Source organism: Biomphalaria glabrata, chromosome 17 (genome assembly GCF_947242115.1).
Source record: "Biomphalaria glabrata chromosome 17, xgBioGlab47.1, whole genome shotgun sequence".
Classification (NCBI taxonomy): domain Eukaryota; kingdom Metazoa; phylum Mollusca; class Gastropoda; family Planorbidae; genus Biomphalaria; species Biomphalaria glabrata.
The window spans coordinates 21168392-21193328 of record NC_074727.1 but is presented as its reverse complement, the minus strand read 5'-3'; the positions used below and the strand labels follow the sequence as shown (position 1 = coordinate 21193328).

General features: G+C 38.5%; 2 protein-coding genes across 7 annotated transcripts in view; both read left to right on the top strand.

Moving 5' to 3' along the window:
- The window catches only part of LOC106056291 (insulin receptor substrate 1-like), a 34860-nt gene extending 18009 nt beyond the window's left edge, over window positions 1–16851 (top strand). For 2 of the 5 annotated variants that reach the window (XM_056014973.1, XM_013212967.2), the window contains exons 4-13: window positions 2645–2772; window positions 3894–4036; window positions 5138–5209; window positions 6396–6497; window positions 7533–7628; window positions 7860–7939; window positions 9377–9490; window positions 10166–10393; window positions 10692–10937; window positions 11186–16851. In XM_056014973.1, the coding sequence (XP_055870948.1) occupies window positions 2645–2772; window positions 3894–4036; window positions 5138–5209; window positions 6396–6497; window positions 7533–7628; window positions 7860–7939; window positions 9377–9490; window positions 10166–10393; window positions 10692–10937; window positions 11186–15516 (5540 nt within the window). In that variant the 3' untranslated portion in view covers window positions 15517–16851. Of the gene's footprint in view, window positions 1–2644; window positions 2798–3893; window positions 4037–5137; window positions 5210–6395; window positions 6498–7532; window positions 7629–7859; window positions 7940–9376; window positions 9491–10165; window positions 10394–10691; window positions 10938–11185 lie in introns of those variants that run through there. The other 3 variants (XM_013212968.2, XM_056014974.1, XM_013212969.2) reach the window with 3 other exon arrangements.
- A 2464-nt stretch (window positions 16852–19315) lies between these two features.
- On the top strand, window positions 19316–24772 carry LOC129923560 (heat shock 70 kDa protein II-like). 2 transcript variants are annotated; one of them, XM_056014976.1, is made up of 2 exons: window positions 19316–19372; window positions 22240–24772. In XM_056014976.1, exon 2 carries the CDS (start codon window positions 22240–22242, stop codon window positions 24124–24126), a length of 1887 nt encoding a protein of 628 aa, XP_055870951.1. In that variant the 5' UTR covers window positions 19316–19372; the 3' UTR covers window positions 24127–24772. The 2 variants fall into 2 exon arrangements, with proteins under 2 accessions (XP_055870951.1, XP_055870950.1); XM_056014975.1 differs by having other exon boundaries at window positions 19322–19412.
- The last annotated feature ends 165 nt before the right edge of the window (window positions 24773–24937 follow it).

The window sequence follows — 24937 nt, the reverse complement described above, 5'->3', positions numbered from 1 at the left end:
GTAAAAACATTTTCCCTTTTTTTTTAAAGTTTAATATTTATTAGGTATTAAGAACAAAGTAATCGCTCCTAGAAAACTTCACCAGCTTCATAAAGAGGGAATTGTCTCTTTTTTTTCCCACACTCAATCGTCAAGGTGTCATTCATTGTAGTTTTTCTCAACACAGTGCGCACATTCATGTGGATATAGCATCTAGTGGTTGCCAGTGTGGTTTGTATGGACAGTAGGCTGGTTGTGAGTGATTGGCTGTTGGGGGAAAATTGTAGTGGTTGTAAGTCACGTGAACCGATCTATTTAAAATTAAAAAAAAAAATCAACCTTTAAAGTGCATATCAAGTAGAGTTACCTCCTCATGGTGGTTTTCTCCGAGTTATCTCGCTTGCTTGACATCATAATATCGCTGCTAATAACCGGGGGGTACAACTAGGGAGTTTCCGAAATCCTTCTTCCACGTTATCAAAGACGTCCCTAGTCCTAATGAGGCTTGAGGTGGGTGTCTCAGTTGACGTTGACGTTGAAGGCTAACAGGGATATCTGAGTGCACCTTTACAGTGCATGTCCGGAATGTCGGAACAACACACATGGTATGTGCACTCGCAGTAACAGCAGTCACTGTTTAGGGGGAGGGTATAAGCCAAGACTGACACACGACATCTAAACTCATGAATCGATTGGCAGGTCGTGGGTCTCGCTAGCCACCCCCCCCTTTTTTTTTTTTCATATGTTGTTCACTCTGTTAAGAAAATTAGGGGGAAAAAAGATATCTTTCAGTTCTGGGTGGGGCGATTATAAAGTTCCTCTACCAACTTGTTTACAGCCAAACTCGACGACCTCGACCTTCGCACCCAAACGTTTTATTGCTACTTTCCATTGCATAGTATTCCCACGAGTAGTTTCACAATCACGCAGTCCTGACGAGGACAGAAAGGGGAAGGTCATTCTATGGGGCTATTGACCTCTTTAATATTATTTTGCAGCGTGTATGTTGCTAGTTGATGTAGGAACAATATGTTCAGTCTTGTTAACTCGTAATTCGACTTTGATTTGTAGCTTCTTGATGGTTTCTTTAACGGCTTCTCGTAGAACAGGTAATATCCTGTCTCTATCCCCTCTCCCTTTGGTTTCATCTGAGACAAAAGTAAACGAAGTGTTTTTCATTGGTTTCTTTGCCCAGATACGTTCGAATAGACAAAATATTTATGAGCGTATTTAATAAGACGTCCATGTGAGAGTGTTTATGTGACGTATGTCTGTGTCAGAGTGAACAACACGTTGAGATAGGAAAGTGCATGGCACATTGGGAGGTTAAAAAAAAAGAAATGCTTCCTCCTGTTCATGGCCCTCTCCAAGCTGGAGAAAACAGAATCGCCTTGTTTGTTTTTTATTATCTACGTCTCGTATACTTACAACATTTCTATAGACTTGTTGGAATGTTGGGTATGTCATGTTTTGTTTGCTCTATGACGAAACCAACGCTTTAATGAAAGAGACAAAAGCCAGGACTTTTTTTTTTTCATCCTTTCCCGTTGTTTGTAGCTAGACGTCTAGGTCAACGTGACATTTCTTCTAATGGGTTTTTGTGGCCTTATATGTTTTCGTCGTGTATGTTCATTTTTACCCCCCCCCCTTTTTTTTTTTTTTTGTTCTTTTTTTTTTTTTTTTTCCTTTTCGTGTTTGTACTACATCACCCCAAACTATTGATGCAACATTTTATCATTGGAGTGAAGAATAATTTCTGATAACATTTTGGTTCAATTCAATTTCACACAAGAAAAAAGAAGATAGATAGATATATATATAGATCTATAGATCTATCTATCTATCTATCTATCTCTATGTCTATCTCTATCTATTTAGATTTAGATATACACATACAGCATACTAATTCTAATCTAATTCATTATGTTGAGTGGTAGTTCCAACCTTTAGTCAAAAAGGTGTAGGATTTTGTCATTTTTGTTTAAAATATTAACTGTACAATTGGGAAAAAAATAGTACACAACTTTTTTCCTGGGGATACAGAAGTCCTTTATAAGGTTTTTATATGGTTTGAAAGTTTGGTGGTTGGGAATGGTGGATAAAATTAGATTAAATATTTGTATTCAAATTTAGTGTTTGAACTAAATGAAATTTTTTTCTGCCATCATCATAAAGTGTCCCTTTGAGGCCTTTACTTTGACATGTTCAGGTTTTTATAGCTTCTGTGGACTATAACCTGACCAAGTTCCTTTTATTGTACAAAAACAAATGTCAGGGCACCATTTCAGTGCAGAAGCAAGAAATATCCATCACATTTTACTATTTCTGAACTATTTCTGTAACTCTCTCTTCCACCATGTTTTGTTTTAATGTATTTTCCATAACTCTCATCCACCTTGTCCATAGCTTAACTCTCATCCACCTTGTCCATAGCTTAACTCTCATCCACCTTGTCCATAGCTTAACTCTCATCCACCTTGTCCATAGCTTAACTCTCATCCACCTTGTCCATAGCTTAACTCTCATCCACCTTGTCCATAGCTTAACTCTCATCCACCTTGTCCATAGCTTAACTCTCATCTACCTTGTCCATAGCTTAACTCTCATCCACCTTGTCCATTGCTTTAATGTCAGATTATTTGTAATATTGTTCTTCTGTTTTCAGATCATGTCTGGTCCATCAATGTACATACCAAGTGTCTCATTCCTAAAGGTCAATACAGACTATGCCTAAATGAAAACACCCTATCTCTCTTCAAGACTAACAAATATCAACCTGAGTATAATATACATGTAGGTTAAATCCATGTTTTTTAAGGTATAGTGTTAAAAATCATTTCCTTAGATGTGAAGTCTTATTACACTTTCTGTCCTTGATTTGAGCTTTGTTTAAGTCTATGACTTGCTTGCCTAGTACCATCAACTTTCTTTTCCTTTACAGCTTGTCATAAAGTGTATTCTCTACCTCATGCTCATTCAGCTCTTCATGGTGTGGAAAGTAGAAAAAGGTTTACCTTAAATCTGTTCCACTGATACATGTCATGTAATAGGAACAAGACATTTTAGGATAGAGTGGTTAAGTGGTTAAACAATAGGCTTCATGCCTGAAGGTTGCAGGTTTAAGTCTTGGAATTCTCACTATGTAGTTGAGACTAAAAGTTCCCTCATCTCCAAAGGAGTGCTTGGTGTCAGTAGGCCCACTAAACACAGTTGAGTTAATCATTGTCCTAAACACATAGCACTTCAAATGTTTAGGCCACTGAGAAACAGGGGAACTTAATATTTATCTTCTTTTCAGATTATTAGGTTTTGAAAAGAAAATTAACACAAATAATAGCATTATGACCAAAAAAAAAACCTAAAAGGATGATTTCTGAATGATGACTTGTGTAGTATTGATAGATATCAAAATATTAGTTAAATGCAGAATAAAAATGTACAATTCCAACACAGATGTCCAGAGAACAAACACTTAAGTTAGCATTGTTGATTATTTCTGTTTCCTCAACATTTAAGATCATTTAACTAAAAAGCAAAGTTTCATTGATGACACTTTTGATTTGTTGACTGAAAATGAATATGTTTAGCACACTATATTTATCTACCACTGTTGTCTTAGCATTACAATGTGGCCTGTTGCTTGGTACAAATGTCATATTTCAAGTGAAAGACTTTTGTCACTCAGCTTGTAGGAATACATCAAATCAACATAAAGACATTTATAAAAGCTCTGAGGAACACTTCACTTCAAAGGACTTACAACACACACAATTCAACTCTTAACATAAAAAGCTCTTTATTTGTCTAACATTAATGAGCGGACTTCAAAGTAGAATCATGTAGGATTTAAATCACCACTAAAAAGCCACTTAGGTCAAACAATAAGTAACCACAGATCTTGCCTCTTTCCACAGCTGAGTACGATCAGATCAATAGCCACCACAGACAACTCATTTGGTGTGGAGGTGGGCAAACATGCTCCAATGGGAGAAGGAGAGTTTACTTTTGTAGTGGAAGATGCTAGTGTTGCCAAGGATATGCACTCTATTCTTTTAAGGTAAAAGTCCACAGTCCTATTTTCTATTGAACAAGTGAACCAGACTTGTGACTATTAGGACCTTAACAATTGTGTCCTGATGTGGTGACTGTTTATGCTTCATATTTACAACAAAAACAAAAAGTACAGTTCCCCTAAGACATGTAGATTTTTTTGGGCCAGTGATAAATTAGGGTTTTATATAGTTAGCATGATGACCTTATTTTGTACAACAAATATCAGGCACCCTCTAGACTTGGTTGACTCTGGGGACATAGTACTTTGTACAACAAATGTCAGGCACCCTCTAGACGTGGTTGAATCCTCAGGGGCTTATTTAAATCTTGAATTAAACATAATAGTCTCTGCTAGTACCTGGTAAAAAAGAGAATCAATAACTTCAATTTAAAGTAACATTCCAAATATAGAAAATAACACTTATGCTTAGTGACATTGACATGACAGAGGGAAATTTGGGTAGACAACATAAAAGTTAAAATGCGCTTGGCCTTTTGTAGTGTACACACCATATATAGATATAGTGACCTGACTCCCTGATAGAATAGAAGCCATCTTCAGTTGATACGACTTTATTAGATGTTGACGATCAATCCTTATTTGTAAATAAATATTATTCATAATGTTTACAAGACAGTTCTTCAAATCTTTATTGTGTTGTGGTCATAGAGCTGGCCTTGCATTGAGATTGGATTATTTGAAACAAGTTCACAACATTAAGCGCCATCAATGCAACAGCACAAAATATAATTAACCAGATTCCATTCTTTACCACTCCACTACCGTGTTCCAATCTTAACTTAGCAATAAGTGCAGAGTTAGTACATGTTTATAATGAGCACATTACTAATCCCAAAACAAACAAGGTTTGACTAAAAATAATTTTGTATTAACTTGTCTGTTTTTATTTTATCAAAGAGACAAAATTAATAGGCAGTTTAAATATATAAAAAAAAAGGAAAGTCTGCCTTTAAATATATTTAGAACATATATAGTGACTTATATATTGACTTCTGTACAATACCAAAACATGACATATAGTTTAATTTTCTCCGTAACCGATAATACTGTTTATAAGCTACTTTTTTTTTCTCTTCATTACAGCTATATGAATGCTGCAGCAACCAAGTTGGCCCAATTATCAATTGGTCGTAGGAGGCTTGACAGTCATACAAGGTACATGTCCTTCATTTTTTTTTTTGTAATACACAAGGTTAAACAAGAAGACCAATGCTATTGAAAGAAGTTATTCCTTGTTTGAATTTAGTTTAGTCTATTGGTGGTGTCATGTGGCCAGCACAATTACCTACCGCCTTTACTTTTCGACAACTTATGTCAGGTACCCATTAGAGCTGAGTGGACTCAGAGGCGCCTCAAGGATCTGAAATTAAAAATCCCAGTATTTACTAGGATTGAACCTGGGACCCCAGGTTCCAGAAGCCACTTTACCGCTCAGCCTCTGCAGATGCTTGAAAGTTTGGGCTTCATTTGGAATATGGGTATATGATAAACACTGTTCTATTGGACAGTTTCAAGTCTACTAGTTAATGGGGATGTTATTTGGCCATAGTAAAAACTTACTCATTTATTTTCCTCAGTTGAGGCTAGTTGACTTTATTGAGACCTAAGACCTCATATCAATGAATTTCAGATTGGCAACTGAGTGCTTATCCACTTGACCAGCTTGTCTGTTATAGTTCATAGTTCAAGTCTGAATATTAATAGCTTTAAAAGTTGGGCAGTGGAAGGAGAAGTCACTTGAAATGAGCCACTGGAATAACATAGATTTAAAAGGGAAAGAGTTAAAGTTTATCTAAGATATGCTGTAGCTACATTGGCATGGTGAAATAATGCACAGAGCCAGTGATTTAGCATAATTTTATGCAGTGGATACATTTGATTAATTTCCTTATTCTTCCTAGCAGATGTTGATGGTCACTAGGAAGTCCTAAAGACATTGAATAAAAATTGCTTTCTACATCAGGACTTGAGACCCTTGGTTTGTCAGCTTCAAATGCTTTACCACTTCACAATTTCCTTATTCTTCCTAGCAGATGTTGATAGTCACTAGGAAGTCCTAAAGACATTGAATAAAAATTGCTTTCTACATCAGGACTTGAGACCCTTGGTTTGTCAGCTTCAAATGCTTTACCACTTGACAATTTCCTTATTCTTCCTAGCAGATGTTGATAGTCACTAGGAAGTCCTAAAGACATTGAATAAAAATTGCTTTCTACATCAGGACTTGAGATCCTTGGTTTGTCAGCCTCAAATGCTTTACCACTTGACAATAAAGCCCCTTAAGTAGGAAGCCAAACTTTGCTTACATTTTTTTTTTCTAACGTCCACTCTTCTCTCTAAGCAGCCCTGGGAGACGATCAGAGCAACCTTCGTCTCGTCCACATTCCTGCTTCCCATCATCATCGTCATGGCAGCCTGTAGCCTCTCCCACTAGTCCTAATAAGTAAATCTTTTTTTTCTTCATAACAACGCCTAGATCCTAATTACTAGTTCAAAGAAGCAGAGTATGTTTACTAATTGAGCATGATCAGTCTTACTCTATAGTTCATAGACACTGGGCTTAGTAATAGGGCATGTCCAGTCTTCATTTTTTTATGTTATGAGCAGATAAAACTCTTAATCATACACCAAACAGACTCATCTATAGAAGATTATGAGGACTTTAATCTTGATTCAACACATAATAGTGTGTCAATAATAACATTGTTTACATTACTCCATTTTCGGATCCTCTTCTATCTTCCCCTTTAAACATGCATTCACACCATTCCACATTCACACTATGCTGTGCACGTAACAGTTTATAGAGAAGTATGCTAGATTTAGAAATAGGCATGATCAGTTATTAATAAAGGGGCATGATCACAACAGATACTGTTAGACTTATCATTGTAGTAATGGACAAGTCTTTCTAATATTGCATGCAACTTTATCAGTCTTATTGATTGGTGCTATGTGTATAAAGTGTCTCCTGAAGTCTTAAGAGATTTAATTGCCAAGTAAAGTCGAGTTCAGGCCTTATAGTGGCAAACAGCTCAAGAATGTGTTGTGTAGCTTCCACAAAGCCCATCTACCATACTGAACCTTGGTGAAGCCTGGTACCCATTTGAAACTGGGTCAACTTGAAAACTTCAGTCCTAAATACAAATTTTGAATGCTATTTCCAGGATTTGGGATTGTAACTCAAATGCTCAGTCACTCAACCATCCCATTTTAAACATTGAGGTCCAGTTACTTTTGGTTCAAACATTAAAATGAGTGTATTAAGGTCCTATATTTATATTAAATATTTAGCCTTAGTGAAAGAATGAAAATGTATTTTTTTTTTTTTTTACCTGGGTTTAAATTAAGACTCAAAGTAGAATAAACTTAATTTGTTGATTATATACAGAAATGTAGAAATGTTATTGTCTTTATTTATTTATTTATTTTTGCTTCAGCTAAAGTCTTATAAATTCTCTTTCTGTTTGGTCAACAGCCCTATTGACAATCTTCAGCCCATAATGAGACCAAGAACAAACACTGCAGAGTCACGCTACAGTCACACGGAAGACAAAATGGAAGTGGTTTTTCCGTAAGTAGATAATTTGCTTTAGTTTATAAAATTATGTGTGTTTATCCGACAGGAAAACATTAGTTCATTTTAGTCATACAAACTAAGTGTTGGTTAGCAATCTTTCCTACTTACAAAATTGCTCATTTTCTAATGTATGGTATTTAGTATTATGCAATAACATTGGACTTTTAGTGCAATCCAGTTGCTACAGTTAGTTTAACTTTAATTTTAATTTTATTCTCGTTTCAGCCTTGTAACCACTGATATGGACCCAGTCAGCATGGTTCCTCCTGACATGTCACCCCCATCCTCTCCAAACCATCTTGATGGTTAGTTTATTTTTTTTATTTCCTTATAAATGACTGTGGCCAGACAAAACAGTAAAAATATTATCTTAAAACACTATTGAGCTGTAAAAATAAATTATTAGGTCAGATTCTATATTTTGCATTAACTCTCAGTGTCTCTGGGTTTATTTTCACTGATTCATTCACTTTGCCCATTTGTAGTGCATTACCATGTTATGATTATACCTAAAATATTTTTTGATTTGCTATCAGAAAATGTTAATTTTGGTTTAGAATTTAGAATAGAGTTCAAAATTAATTACATTTTGGATTTGAAAAAAAAACACAACTCACTGACCAAGGATGAATCTTTAATTCCAAGTCATTGAAAAAACTAAAATTTATGAATATTTTCAAAATAGTTCATGAAAAATGCACAGATTTGAATACTGGAGCTCTAATGTCAGCATCACCATAAAATAAATAAAGTTTTAAAAAAAAAAGGAAACTATGTTTATTGAATTTTAGGCAATTATAACATTTAGAGATGTAAGAAAATGAATACACAGGAGTCTAAGTACATTGCAGTATTTTTCAAATCAATGTTTAGAGCTTCTTTTCTAAAGTTAAAATCTCTTAACAGTTTGTTCCTTTGTGAAAAGTTTGTATAGGAAAAATACCTCCCATTTATGGTTCTTTGATAAACAAACCATCAAGCCAACTTTTCAAAGATAATGTTTCAAAGAATAATCCGTTATTGATTTCTATAATAATTAGATATTAATGGGTGTCCAAGTAATTGTTCTGACAATTTAGTGTATACATTTGTTTAAAGATACAAGTTTATATGTTCTGTGCATTACAAAACAAAAGAAAATTACCTAGCACCTTGTATATGAAAGGGTTTTAAAATTACTTATGTACAGCTTAATGGGCAGTCATGACCTAAATGATTTAAACAATACTTCCAGGTTTTATTCTGCAATAAATTTATGTTAATGCTTTTTACATTATTTTAGTATTATTTATTTTTTAAATATTGGGGTTCATGGTTCACTTACGCACAAAAAGCCTAATATCACTAAAAATATAACTTATTTTTGTTTCGTGATTGAAGAACATAATAAATATCAGTTAATTAATAAATATCAGTTAATTGCTCATTTTTAAATGTTGGTGATCTTGCTGTATTAAACACAAGAGCTTAAGAGGTCTATAAGAAATATCTTGCACAACAAGTTACTATATACAGTATAGCGTTTTTCTTAAATACCATCATCACTAGAACAGTTAATATATTACTATGCAGCTCCCTAGCCCCACCTAGAACTGTTATATTTTTCCACAATGTGGTGTGTCTTGTGAATCCTTTGTATGCTTAAAACCTGATTAAAAAAACCTGTTTTGTAATGTTAAATCATACTACTTATTGAAAAAGAAAGGAAAGTAATATAGTTATTTGATAATGTATTCTTTTAGAGCAAGTGCAGGAGTACTATGAGATGGACAACTTAAAGAATGCTCAGATGACCACATCCACATCACAGGAAAGCACTTACTTAAACATGGCCAGTAGCTCTCATTCACAAAAAGGTAAACCAAAAAGTGAAGTAATTATTGATTGAAAACGAAACAAAACAAATTACCATGTTTCTTGTTAATAATTATTGTTTATACCACATGGGACTGTTATGACCAATTTTAGTCCATTATTTCTTTTGAACCTTGAAAAAAGTCTAGTAGGGAATCTGCGCAGAAGGCGGTTACTTAGATACTGACACATGACTGAGGAAGTACTTAAAAGATACAGAGAACCGTGTGGTGGAAGCAAACCAAATACTCGATGACTGTTTCTTATTATCTCATCAGCATTGTCCATTGTGAAAAAAAATCATCCTTATTCCCCTTGACTGAGGTTGTGGTGGCTGAGTGGTGAAGCGCTTGACTTCTGAACTAAAGGGTCTCAGTTTCAAATCTTGGTGAAGACAGATTTTGAATTTCATGATTTTTAGAATGCCCGTGAGTCCACTCAATTCTGACTTAAGTTGGTGAAAGAATAGGTGGTTGATAGGTCATTAAGACCTAAAGTTTGCAAGGTCTGAAAGGGTAACAACTTACTTCCCCTTGGCTCCCTTTTATTCATTTGCTTGCTGAAATGTACAATATCCATTCAGCTTGCAAGACTGTGTAATGAAAGGATAAGACCTTAAAGATTTACTACTTGGCCACCCTCTCCAAGGGATTTTAAAAATAAAACTTTATTTACAGAAACTGTCCCTACCAACAGTCAAACAGTCACTGCACAAAGTCAGCCTGACACTTACATGACCATGGGAAGCAACAGCCAACCCCAGGGCTACACACACAGCCAAGGGTCATTGACAGGTTGTCCTGGGATGGTAGCAGCAACAGCGCACCATGGGACTGCGCCGATACCGATGCACAGTTTTTCTGAAAGCCACCATTCAACACTCCCCACAGTGAGGGAAGGAGGAAGTAAGTAACAGCCCCAGCTGATGTGAACACTACAACATTCTGTTGCCCTGTTTAAGTTATTGTTCAAAATGTTTTGTGTGTGGAAACTTAGTGGTCTAAATGTGAAGGAAATGTTTTGCTTGTTTATATTAATTTCCATAGTGCTGGTTTCTAGATCAATACCTAGAAGAAATAATAATTATTTTCTAATTGTGTCTGTTAGAGGTAACCCCATCATTTAATTTATTGCAAATTAAATTATGTATTACTGCATTGGGCAAATGAAAGTTTTACCTCATTGATATATTTTCATTTCAAGGCAATGAAGGTTATCTCCCAATGGAGATGCCCAATAGCTTATCCAGTTCAACTGGGATACTCAGACCTGAGCCTGCCAAGTGCATGCTGTCAGATGATACAGCTGGTCTACCACCACGCACTTATTCCCTAGGCAGCAGGCCAGTCAGCAAGAAAGATCAAGGCTACATGGAGATGGGCCCTCGAGGAGGTGTCAATGACATGTCAAGGGCCACCAGTGCGCCCCATATTATCAACAACCTTAAAGGTAGTCAAAGAATATAGTGTACAACAGCTTTATTGATATAACTCGTAATTTTTTTACTTAAGTTGTTAATTATTTTGTACATTTTTTTTTTTTTTTACAGAATTGAGAATACCAATAAAATCTGTTGTAAAAAATTAGGAGTTAATATTTTAAAGGGAATAATTTATTTGTAAATATTTGTTTATTTAGATTTGACTAATTGATTATGCAACTTATTTCTAAACTAAATGTATTCTTGTTGATTTCAGCACGTAAAGAGCACAGCATGGGGTCACCTTCACAGAGTGCCAGTCCATTGAGTGCATCACTCAAGTCTGATGACTCTGATTCCTTTATGGAATACATGCCCATGAGACCACGTACTGCTAGTGATAGTTTCAACTACAGGCCACGCACCTCTAGTTTTGGGAAACTACAGCCCATGAGTAGGCCCAGGTCATCCAGCCATGGCCAGGGCACTCGACCAGTTAAGTACAGTAAATTGATCATGGAGCAGTCCAGACTAGCGCTTGAGCCTCAGCACAGACTGTCTCAGGAGTCTTCATTGTTAGGCTCTTTCGAATCTTTGCGTGTTTCCAGCGAGAGCTTGCGTAAGATGGGACATGATATAAGGAAGAAGACTGGATCCAATGCAAGTGACTATGCGGAGATGAGGAGCACTCCTTCCCCACAGTTTAAAGTGGAGGTTGATCCTGGGTATATGACTATGCAGCTGGGAACCACCCAACGGAAGTCATCCCCTCATCGCATCAGATCTGACTCCAGTAGTAGTAGCCGCAGGTCAGAGGTAATCTCAGAGCGCAGTTACCAGCAGGCTGGCCTAAAAGAAACAAATGACTATGCAGATATGGCTCCGCTGAATGCACAAGCTGGTGGGGGAGATTCCTACATGACAATGGAGTATAATCAGCAGCATTCTAGCAGTCTTGTCGACAAGAGGCCAGTTAGTTTTATCTCACCCTCATCATCTGTTCAACCACAGACGGACTCGGCTTACTTCAACATGGACATGGACAGTTTGAAACATGGGGATAACAGCCGCTCTGCTTCTCTGGAGAATGTGGATACCTATGTTGTCTATGATCCTCAACAACCTGTGAGTAACAAGCTTCGAACTGGGTCTGTGGGGGCCAGAGATAAGAAAATATCTCGCCCTGCCAGAAAGGCTTCTTCTGTGTCAATGTCCTCATCATCTCCAACATCTTCTGGCATATTCCTCCCCCCAACAACAACGTCAGCCTCTACTTCTACTCGCACTGGTGGCAGCAGTGATTCCATTCGTAAAACCTCAAGGCAGTCTTCGATGGAAAAGAATGCCAGCCTTGGAAAAGATTTTCGGAAAAAAAGTGGGTCCATGGGCAGCAAGCCGAGCAACGTTAAAGCCTTTTTTACTGATAGGGAGCACCAAGCTTCTTTGTCTGCTGTACAGCCTAAAAAACCCTTAGATGACCCCGATGATGAATATATTGAATTTAGTCCCACTGTGACTTTAGGAGATGGTGACCATCCCCCCCATACAAAAACACAATCAGTAAGCCAGTTTTTTAAAACAGTTCAGCAGTCATCTAGCAAAGCCCAACAGCCTGGACGGGCTGAAGATGAAGCTTACACTGAATACAATCCTGCTTTGCCTCCAGTTTCAAAAGCTTTACCGGTCAAGCCTCTGAATGCCCCAACTGTTAAAGGGGGTGTCTTGCCAAGCTCTGTGCCCCAAGCCAAACATGTTTCCGCCAAAGTTGTACCAGAATATGTTGGATTTAAACCAAGTACAAACCCACCTCCTGCCCTAACAGGAGGAGGATATCAGTCTGGAGCAGTTTCAGCACAGGACTATGTTGGCTTTGAGCCTGAAGCTATACATGGACAACATTGTGGAGGCTACCAACCAGGATTAATGCAAGGACAGCAGTGTGGTAGCTTTCAACCAGGGACAATGCATGGACAACAGTATGTAGGCTATCAACCAGGAACAATGCATGGACAGCAGTGTGGAAGCCATCAATCAGGGGCACTGCACACACAACAGTTTGTAGGTTATCAGTCGGTGACACCATATGGACAGCAGTGTGGCAACTTTCAACCTGGAGCAATTCAAGGACAGCAAAAATATCAACCAATGACAATGCATGGACAGCAGTGTGTTGGCTGTCAACCAGTTGCAATGCCAGGTCAGCATTATGTTGGAAATCAACAGGTACAGCTGTGTAGTGGTTATCAGCCAGGAGCAAAACAAGCCCAGGACTATGTTAGTTATAATCCTGCCACTGACCAAACCCAAGACCATCCAAGCCGTCAGTCTAGTGCAATGCCATTACAGGACTATATTAGTTATAACCCTGGCACTGTTCCAGCCCAAGACAATGCAGGCCGTCAGTCTAGTGCAAGTCCAGCACAGAACTATGTTGGTTATAACCCTGGCACTGTTCCAGCTCAAGACACTGCAGGCCATCAGTCTAGTGCAATACCAGCACAGAGCTATATTGGCTGTAAACCTGCAACAATATCAGCTCAGCAATGTGTTGTCTCAAAATCTGGAGTAGTGCCTCCTCGGCAATGTAATTCTTTTCAGCAAGGAACAGTGCTAGTTCATAACTCAGTAAGTTACCAGCAAGGTCAATCACCAGCACTTGACTATGTTGATTACCAGCCTGGAAAAGCAGCTTCACAAAGCTTTGCTGGAACAACCACACAGCAGCTGACCACAGTGGCTAAAGACCAAACCAGTGGTCAGGCAAAACCCACAACTGCATTTCCATTTTTTCCTTTACCCCTGACTAGGAAATCACCAGAAGTGCAGTCAGATGGTCAAGAGTATGTAGGCTTTGAGCCTGGGAAAAATGCATCACTGAATTATACAGCTCCTGGGGCTACTGTCTCTTACATTCAAATTCCTGTTGTGACTGACAAATCTGTTCCTAAACAGCCTACTTGTTCCAGTCAGTCAGATTCTAGCAGAATGAGCTCAGTAGACACAAAATCAAATGTAATGAAATCATCTACTCCAGAGTCAGGCTCATCATCGCATAGTTCTGTGATCTCATCTACACAACCAGCAGTCATCACACTAGCTCCGTTGTCTTCAGGTCAGTCTCCCTGTCTACATGACACAGTGAAACAGCCATGTGACAAATCTTGCTCATCATCTTCAGGTTGTGTTCCGCTCATCACTGCCAAAGCTGCCACTCCAACACAACATATACCTCAACTAACCTCTAGCAGTAGTCAGCAGTGTGTTACCATTGAAGGACCTCAGGTATCTAAAAACAGTCCTTCCCAAGTGTCCAAATCAGAAGAAGAAAGTCAGTATTTAAGTTTTAATCCTGCTGCTCCAGAAACTATATTCGAACCTCATTTAAATATAGTCCCTGCCAAAGTTGTTTGTGTGATCAGTGATAAGGCTACCAAATTAGCTGATCTTAGGATAGATGTGAGCTCAGAGATACCTAACATTACACAGTCGGCCAAGGCTTACTTCCACAGGCAACTATCTGGAAGTGACAGTTCATCCCAGAGCTTGTCACAACAAAGTGCCACCAGTTCTCCATCTCACCATCCCAGCCCAGATAGGTCAAAGCTATGTGACACAATTCCAGACCACACCCCTTCTCCCGAGACACTCAATAACTGCAACCAGGCTCCAAACTCCCAGTCATTTTTTCAGGGGGACAACAACAAAAGGCATAAACACCTAAGTGGGCCTGAGATTACCTCACCCACACCAGCCTCTTCCAGGCAGAAGCATCCCAGTGGCTCATCTCAGAAAAACCGCAAAATATTGTCAGACACTGAGAAGTCATTTATCAAAATAGGCAAGTCAGACTCTCTAAGTAGCAATAGCTCAGACACAACATGTTCCAGCAAAGGTCGACGTCGAAGAGCCAGTGGTGAAAAGTCCTCAGGCAGTAGCACTGAGAAAAGCCCCATGTCACCCAACAAGGGCAGCGGGGTTGAGTTTTTCTGTGGTGAAGCCAGCCCCACTTTTGGGAAATCTTTAGAAGCAAAGATGGTTGTTGTAGAAGCCAAGATTCGCCACAGTGTTGGTGATGTGACTTCCCTCATATCTACTGTGACCAAAGATGGTCATGTTCTTAGCCTTGGGGACATGACTGCAGCCATCAACAAAGATGGGCATGGCCTTGTCCGTCCGGGAAGCACTCCTTGCATGCAGAATTTAGAATCTAATCCAGATGCTTGTAACAGATCAACAGGAAGTGATCCAACCTCATCTGGAGGATCTCATTTTTCTTCCAGTTCTCGCTCTAGGCATAGCATTCCTGACCTTGGCTTCTTCCAACAGGTAGCCTCTAACTCTGAGCAAAAGGCCAACTCCAGCAGTGGAAGTGGGGAAAGCTGTGGTAATGAGGCTGGGTTCAAGCCTTTGAACTATTTAAGTCTTGACCTGAGTATTTCTGAAGGACAAGGAGATGCTGACTGGAAATTGACCCGCTGCAAAAGCAGAAACTCTTCTGATGCAGATGAGAGGCAACCTCCTTTGTCCTATGCAGAAATTGACTTTGTACGATCACAGAGTTTAAACAAAGGTAAATCATTAACTACAGCAGGCGGAGACAAATCTTGAAGCACACAAATCAACTCACTCAACCCTCTTAAAATGGCAAAACTCTTGATTACAAATACTTTACAAAAGTGATGTTATTATTCATTATTAATGCCTATATATATTGTCTTATCACTTTGTCATAGCATACAATAGTCTGTCATTTCATCATCAGGTTGACTTGCATGTCATTTTATCTTCACTCGAAAAAAACTAATAAAGACAGTCTAATTGTCTGGATAACATTGTGTTGATTAGATGTCTAACAGCTTTATGTCATCCATGATACTAGTGTGGCCTTTAATGTTTTTATTTTATCCATGCATTTAAATAAGCTTTTTTTTAAAAAGAATTCTTTCCAGATCTTGTAACGTTTTGTCCTAATTCTATAATTCACCAGTGTTAAATTTTACCTTGATAGAGTGTGTCATATTGTGAATTGACCTTTTTGTATGCCTATAATAGAGAGCTTTGATTTAGTCTTACTATATGATAACAATAGTGTCAGGTGTTACTTGTGGGACCTGCTTAAACCTCACCTCAAAGTGTGTTCCACTACTATGAGCATGGACTGCGGTATTAAAATGTATTTAAGCTCATGGCTAATGTTGCTCTTTTCCTCAACTGATTAGTGTAAGGTCTCAACTGGTGCCTTTTCTAACAAACTGGTTTTTCTAAGAAAAATCAAAAACACTCGCTATATTATGGTCATGTGGCTGGAAGAGACTTTCTTCTGTAGACATAATGCAGTTTTGCTGTCCCACCCATATCAGTCATAATAGAAAGTACTAGTTGACCGCAAACGTTAAAATATTTAAAAATATGGGCCTTTGTCAAGGTTTAAAATGTTTGCACTGAGCTTTTCTTGACATTTAGTTGTCACCTTTTTCTTGACTCTTCTCATTGCCTTTGGGCGTCTTTGTTAGCTTTCAATCCTAAAGTCTTTAGAAGTTAATGTTTGAAGGTTTTTTTACGTGAGGGGATGTTTTTTTGTCAATGTTGTTGGAGATAGATGAAACCAAGAGTCAAGATCTGATGCAATGTGTCATTTGATGTCATGCTTTCTTGAGCCACCAGACTTCATTTGGAAATCAGCTTTTATTTATTATAAACATTTAATACCAATTGTCTTTGTTCTCAGCCTTCTTTAGAGAAGACTAAAAAAACGTAAATGTGCGTACATAAATGTTTTCACAGTTACCCTTAAGTTGGCGAAAGCAGATTCCTAATAAAGTCTTTGGGAAAAAAGTTATATTCTTCTTCTTCTAGCCAGCTTTTTGCTGCTGAGCTGTCAGCTCTTTTGCAGACTGTGCCAAGGAAAAATAGTGTGCTGTTTTCTTTAGTTGTTGAACAAAGTTATATAATTTAATGATAACAATGGTAATAAGTTCAAGCTTCTTCTAAGTCCCCAGAAAACTTTGTTTTGAATCGATCAATTAAGCTCTTTTTAAAGAGATTTTGGCTGCATTTAGAAATCAGCATTGACAACTTTTATGTTTCTTTATCACCTTCTTTGTGTCTGGTTGAATTTGATTTTTGTATCATGGTACAGGTCATCCATTCAGTCTTGCAGCACAGTTGTCAGGTCTAGTAAGTGACTTCACACCAAACTAAACATCTTCTCTACGACACACATCAGTACCATGCATTGTCAGTTATGTTGTTGAGTCTGCTTAAATTATTCTGTTCTTTTACAGGAATGTATTCAATTCTTTATGCTTTATATCTAGATATATAATAAATACTAAAGAAAACTAATAATAATTTGTTTATGTCTAATAACAATCAGTATCTGTAGAAAGAAGTGAGAAAGAAATTTTTTTTCCCATGGAGAATTTTGCATTGTTTCTGTTTTGTCATTGAAAAAAATATGGACATTTTCCCCACATTTCCTTTTTTTTTTTTTACTTTTATGTATTGTTATGTTCTGTGTACATATATGGGCCAGTTAGGTGATATAAAGTGTTTTGATTCTGGCTTTGTGTTTATATTGCTGTTAACAGGACAACTTTATTACAGATTCTGAGTATGTATTCTGTTCAAGCCATTATGCCATAGTGTTTAATAAGTTGTTTGTTTAATTGACATCGTCTGGTTTAAATGTAATTTTTTGTTTGTGATAGATCCTGTGTTAATTTTACTCAGATATGTCATTGTATTGTATATAAATATATACATATATTATGTGAAATCTTGGCATTAGTACTGTCTGTTTAAGTAAGGACTATAATGGTCAGTTTACCTGTATTCAATGGTCAGTTTACCTGTATTCTCACCTGTCGTCATCCCAGTGGCTTCATGTCAGTATTGTCGTCAATACTAAATATTGTATACAGATTTTTTTTTTTCCTTTTATCATGTTAAAAGAGGTTGACTTCTATTTGGTACAGTCTGATTGCCTGGTCACGCTTCAGAATGTCTTCACCATGGTCCCGAGTTGCTGTCATCTCCTGCTGTCCTGCTGGAGGTTTGGGCCAGGATGTTTTAATCTTCAGAAATGAAAGAACATCAGAACTGTATAAAACAAAAGTTGTGGTTCTTTGATATTATTGAGATTATCGCTTATGGACTGGTATGATTACAGTAATGAAAGATGCTATAGATTTTGTGTGCTTTTAGACATTGACATAGTGAAAAGGGTTTCTGTAATTGCTCTTTAAGACATCAGGGCATTGCTTATGGTAGTTGTACACTTTAAAACATCCCTAATTTGACTTGCTGCCACTTACTATATTTTGGTAAGGCATGTGGTCAAAACTCAAAGACATTGAATTAGTATGGCTTTTGGTCATAAAGAGTTCTTGTTGAAGGTTGTGGTCATTACTTAAAAACATTTAGGTACGGCTATGACTTGCATATAGTTTGTATTCAACACGAACTACTGATATTGTCCAGGCCTACATTGTCTGCACTCTGCACTACCATATTTGATTGAATGTGAGTCTCAGTGGTGGCCTATTTTAGCCATATAGTCTCATGTGTAGGAGTAGATTCAGTTGGGGCAATAGAGCCAGGAAGCCTGCATGCAAGTGTTTAGGTCCTACGTTTATTCATGACTGTCAGATATGCAGCAGAAAACACTAGCAAGATGTGCCACAGTGGGCCCTGAGGTTGACTAACCAGCAAGATATGCCAGGGAATGGCAGAGTGGGCCCTAAATCTTGACTAACCTAATCCAACCAGAAGGTCCACTCAATGTGATATTATTAACGCTTTGTAAAAGTATATTATTTTAATGTGAACAATGTTTACAAATGGTTTTTTTTTTTTTACTCAACCTTGTGCTTTGATTTCTTTAGACTTATAACTGCTTCATTTTAGTTGCATGGGGGTACAGGTCCTCAAATCTGGAATTAATTATACCCCTTCACACACACGCAAATCCTGATGAGAGGGGATCGGATGGATGCCATTTGACGTCGTCACCACCTTATATCATATCTAGTCTCAGGCTTTCAATCTTTTTCCAAATAACCAGAAGAGAAATATAGACAAAGGGAGCTAACTATTGAAGTCTGTATAGAGTTTTTTTTTTTTTTTTTTTTTTTATATTATTATTATTTTGTTCTCTGAGCTTTTCTCAATACATTAAGTACAGATGAAACAGTTGATTTGTATTAAGATGTAGCCTCGCTTTGAGTTCACTTCCTCTGACATCATCAACCATATTTTCGCACTTTTAAAAAAAAAAATGAATTCTCTCAAACTGTTCTCTATCATTAAAAAGTTATTCATACTGAAAAACTTTGTTTCGTCTATTTTTATAAACATTGAATGTATTTTTAATTTTATATTGAATGCACGATGAAAGCAAAGTTTAAAGTGTGCACATTTCTCTCTTTCAAGCAACTCCAGCAGTTGACTACATACATTGCAGGTCTGGTCTCATGAGTCTTAAAGTTTATGTCTTATCGCAGGTAGTACATTTGAATAACGCGTAAAGAAAGTTACGGTATCTAAATTAATACGAACTAATTGACTTATTTCAATCAATATATTCGCTACTCTCAGAAATATAGATCTCTTCTATATGGGGTCGCCAGTAAAAAGTATTCATTCTAGACAGATCTAAAACAGCCTATAATGCCCTATATAACTGAATTATAAGCATTTTAACTAAATAATGTGGGAAGCGTGGTCGAGAGGCTATTTTTAAGTGCTAAGTGCGCTTGAACTTGGCTTGGCTTGGCTACCTAGAAAGGGGCTCGAGGTTCGACACCCGACTCGGCAGAGTTGTGTTTACTGAGCGCCTAAAGGCAGCACGGAAAACCAACTCCTAGATACCCCCTCCCCCACAAATGAGATTGGACCATAGCGCTCTGAGCATGCTATAAGCATGAAAGTAGCGCTACATAAACGCTATAAATAACCCCAACTCTGTGGTTTCATGACACGATTATTAAAGGGGAGACAGCTGCATGATCGTGTAGTATTTGTCTTTATGTTCCCGGGTTCAAACCCCACCCGCCACCACCATCCCTCCTGCAGGAGGGTTAGGCTAGGACTTAATAATGTTCTTTTCTTCAGGAGCGTATGAAAAGAGACGGTGAATATAAAGTAGCATGTCCCGTGGGCGTAATCCCAGGGGTTGGTGGCGGAGTTCGGATTGAAGCACACAAGAAGCTTGATTTACGGATGGATGCCAATGCATTATTACGGGAATACGTGTTAAGCTAGTTAGCCTACTAGTAGGCCTGTTACGCTGTAAACATTTTATAAATTGTAATGCGAGGGTCGGTCGCGACGGTTAATGGGCCCTTTTATCAAAGAATGTTAAATATCTTTTTAGCATATTCAGCTTTACAGTATCCATAGACTCCCATCTGAACATATTTCACACGTGTTCCATTTTTCTGTTCCAATCCACCAATAACGTGCAGTACCTATATGGTACAAACTTGACTTCAAAAAAGAAGATGATTACGTCCTACGCGTCATGCATTTAGACCTAAATTCTGCCAAGTCACTGGTTTTCCTGGCTAGCTCAGGCAACCCATTCCATGCTCTAATAGCGTTAGGGAAGAAAGAGCATTTTTACAAATTTGTCCTAGCATATGGAACGAGGAATCTGCCTTTATCTTTGTGCCTTTCTGGGTATTTTATTAAATTTTGTTTTTGATACAGCACTATGACTTTATGTTTAGGCCTACTGGTCTAACGCTGTCTCTACAACGAAAACTGTGACATGTGAATTTAAAAAAAAATAGAAATTGTGTAATTCTCAAAGTTTCTTTTCTTTTTTTATATATATTTCATTTGGGGCCACCAAATTCACTTCACCTAGGACTCCAATTATCCAAAACCGGTGCTGCTATGTACAAAATACTTACTTAGACTTAGGTTCTCCCGCGCTGTTCGGCGCATTGGGCGGCAAGCTGTCTCCACAAAGATCTGTCACTGACAATGTCTGAAGCTTCTTCCTACCTGGTGTCCACTGTTCTGAAGTCCTCCATGAAGGTGAGGCGCCAAGTAATACGAGGACGTCCCTGTTTGCGCTTTCCTCGTATTGGCTTCCATGTCATTGCAACTCTTGGTATGCGTAATTCATTTTGTCGGAGAACATGTCCCGCAAACCTCATGCGACGCTCTGTCACAAGCTCACTAAGTGTTCTCACTAAGTGACCCGATCTGTGTAACTGACTCCCAAAATCTGTCTCAGCCATTTTTGTTGAGCCACATTTAGTCTTTTCTCAATTTTGACAGATGACTTCCATGTCTCACATGCATATGTTGCAGTTGGGATGACGATTGTGTTGAGAAGGTGTATTTTTGTCTCGAGTGCAATGGCTTGGCTTGTCCAAATAGGATGCAGCCTCTGGAAAATGCTTCCTGCCTTTCCTATTCGGCACGCTTCATCGTGGTAGGCATCCCCATCATTTGTTATGATGCTGCCAAGGTACGTGAACTTGTCCAGCTCTTCAAGCTTTGACTCGCCAAGTCTAACGGGGGCACCCTTTGCCTGATATCCCACTCGCAAAATTTTATGCGGAGGCCAATTTTGGGTGCCTCTCTATCTAGGTTCTCCGTTATTTCTCGTATGCATTTATTTGTATCCCCGAGTAGTGCAAGGTCATCGGCAAAGTCCAAGTCCGTCATTCGGTTTTGTTCACGCCATGGAATACCAAAGGCAGTCTGGTTCATTGCTATCCTCATTCGATGGTTAGGAGGAAGAGGAAGGGAGATAAGATGCACCTCTGTTTCACACATGTCTCGATGCTTAAAAACTCGGGTGTTCCTTCTTCTGTTTTAATGCAGTGATTCTCGGTGGACAATATCAAACGCTTTCTTCAAGTCTACAAAACTTATAGTTAGCCGTTGTTGGTACTCAAGACTTTGTTCTTTAATATTTCGAAGATCTGCTCTGCACATGATCTGCCTCTTCGAAAGCCTGCTTGTTCTTCTCTGAGCCTCTCATCTACGGACTGTTGAAGCCGTCTTAACAAAACAGTGCTGAAAACTTTGCCCGGGACAGAGAGGAGAGTAATGCCCCTCCAGTTGTTGCAGTCTTTAGAAGTTCGCCAACATAGATTTAAGAGATCAGTCACTCTGTTAACAATGCACTGCCCCCCCCCCCCCAATGTTTTAGCAAAATAGAACATTAAAAATAAAATAAACTATATGTATAATAATTGGAATTATCTATTAGTAGTATTAGTATTATACATTTCAAATTTATGTGATTTATAAATGTTACTGACATTCTAGTTTTTTTTTTAAATACATTGTCTTTACCTTTAATTACAGATGCAACGAAGAAATAAAGTTCCCGCCATCGGCATTGACCTTGGCACGACCTACTCGTGTGTTGGTGTGTTCCAGCACGGAAAGGTGGAGATCATTGCCAACGACCAGGGCAATCGCACGACACCCAGCTACGTGGCTTTCACTGATGCAGAGCGGTTAGTCGGAGACGCCGCCAAGAACCAGGCTGCCATGAACCCGAGCAACACCATCTTTGACGCCAAGCGACTCATCGGACGTCAATTCTCTGACGCAACTGTCCAGGCCGATATTAAACACTGGCCATTTACTGTTGTGGAGGAGGGAGGGCGCCCGAAGATCAAGGTTGATTACAATGTGGGTCATAATCTTTTTGCGCCTGAGGAGATCAGTTCAATGGTGTTGACCCATATGAAGGAAACAGCCGAGATTTACCTTGAAGGCAAGGTCACGGATGCAGTCATTACAGTGCCTGCGATCTTCAACGATGCTCAGAGACAGGCCACCAAAGACGCTGGGGCAATAGCAGGTCTTAACGTTCTCCAAATCATCAATGAGCCCACTGCCGCCGCCCTTGCTTACGGACTGGACAAGGGTGAGCGAGGGGAGAAAAACGTCCTGATATTCGATCTCGGTGGTGGTACGTTCGACGTCAGCGTCCTGACGATAGACGAGGGCTCTATGTTTGAGGTGAAGGCCACTGCAGGCGACACCCACCTCGGAGGCGAAGACTTTGACAATCGCCTTGTGGCTCACTTCATGGAAGAGTTCAAGAGAAAGTTTAATAAAGACATGAGCAAAAACCCAAGAGCAGTGAGAAGACTAAGAACTGCATGTGAACGCGCTAAAAGAACATTATCCAGCAGCACAGAAGCTTCGGTAGAGATTGATTCGTTCTTTGAGGGGATAGATTTCAACTCTAAAGTCTCCAGAGTGACATTTGAAGAGCTTTGTATCAATATGTTCGAATCTGCTATTGAGATAGTTGAATGCGCTTTGAAGGATGCGAAGATGGAGAAAAACGACATCCACGAGGTAGTATTAGTAGGTGGATCTACACGTATACCTAAAGTTCAAAAGCTTTTGGGGGATTTCTTTGATGGCAAGAGCCTGACGAAATCAATCAACCCGGATGAGGCCGTAGCTTACGGAGCCGCTGTCCAGGCGGCCATTTTAAACGGAGACCAGAGTAACGCAATCAAGGACGTTCATCTGGTGGATGTAACTCCACTGTCTCTGGGTATAGAATCGTATGATGGCTACATGACAACAATCGTAAAACGAGGAACCCCTATTCCCACCAGGCAATTCCAAGGATACACCACCCCTTTCGACAACACAACCAAACTGAGCATTAAAGTGTTTGAAGGTGAAGGACGCATGACCAAAGACAATCATCTTCTGGGCAAGTTCCTTCTGACGGGAATCTGCCCGGCACCTAAGGGTCAACCGAAGATCGAGGTGATCTTTGACATTGATGCTAGTGGCATTTTGCAAGTAACTGCATTGGACAAAACCTCCGGGAGGTCTAACCACATTCAGATTGCGAACAAGGGGGGGCGCACCTCCCAGTGCGAAATCAACAGGATGGTGTCTCATGTTGACGATGAACAGATAGAAAAGGAAAGACTTGCCGCGAAGAGCCAGCTTGAGTCCTACATTCAAGAGGCCAAGCAGACCATCGAATCTTCCAGCGAGTTGTTTACCTTATCAGACAAAGACACTGTGTTGAACGCCTGCAACCTTAGTATCGAATGGCTTAATGACAACCCATTATCGACAAAAGAAGAATGCGAAGATGGACTAAATACCTTGCTGAGGACTTGCGCACCCATCATGATGAAGCTTTGTCAAATGATGTCATCCAACCAGGCATGCAAACGAAAGATAAGCGACATAGATGAAAACTAAACTTAATTCTGAACGATATTTGAAATTATCTACGGTAATAGCAGAAAACAAAGACATTAGACAACGACCGTGTTAGTGGACCAAAACAGAAAGGAGGTATGCTCGGAAATTCGGAATGCATCCACAATTTAAACTCTACGACCGAAAAGAATTCGTATTAAACTCACTCTTTAAGCACAATTTGTTCATCAGTCGACTGCTCGTTTTGAACATGGTATGATTGGATTATGTAAAAATTACTTTATTCTGAGAATGAGGCATGCTCAAATAGTACACAAATAGCTTTCGTTATTAACTACTTTAAAAAAAAAGTTTATATATATATATATTTGATAAAGTTATACATAATCTTAGTCATAAGAGATGTAGCTAGTTAAAAGAAAAGCTAGGCACAAAATGTATTTGATATTTATTGATTTACGCTATAACTGTGGCATCTTTTCCCATTTCATTTGTTGTGGCTAAAGAGGCCAACTTGTTAGATACAAGTAGTATAGAACTATATAATTTTTAAAAATGTAGGCCTATATTAATATATATGATGTGTTGTTGTTTTTTTCATTATTTATCTTCGGAATACTTCTGGTGTCGATGCTAGACCATATAGGTCTTCGTTACCCACATAAATAAAAACAATATAAATATATCAATGAAATTATTTGGTTCATTCCTTGCTTATAATTTATCTTTTTAATTAAAAACAAGGTTACAAAGACAGTTAGTGTGGAAACACAAATTCAAAATCGGCCCCCGAAGTGGTCCTCTCAGGCAGGTAAAAAGGCACCAGAAACTATGAGCTACTATCAACAAC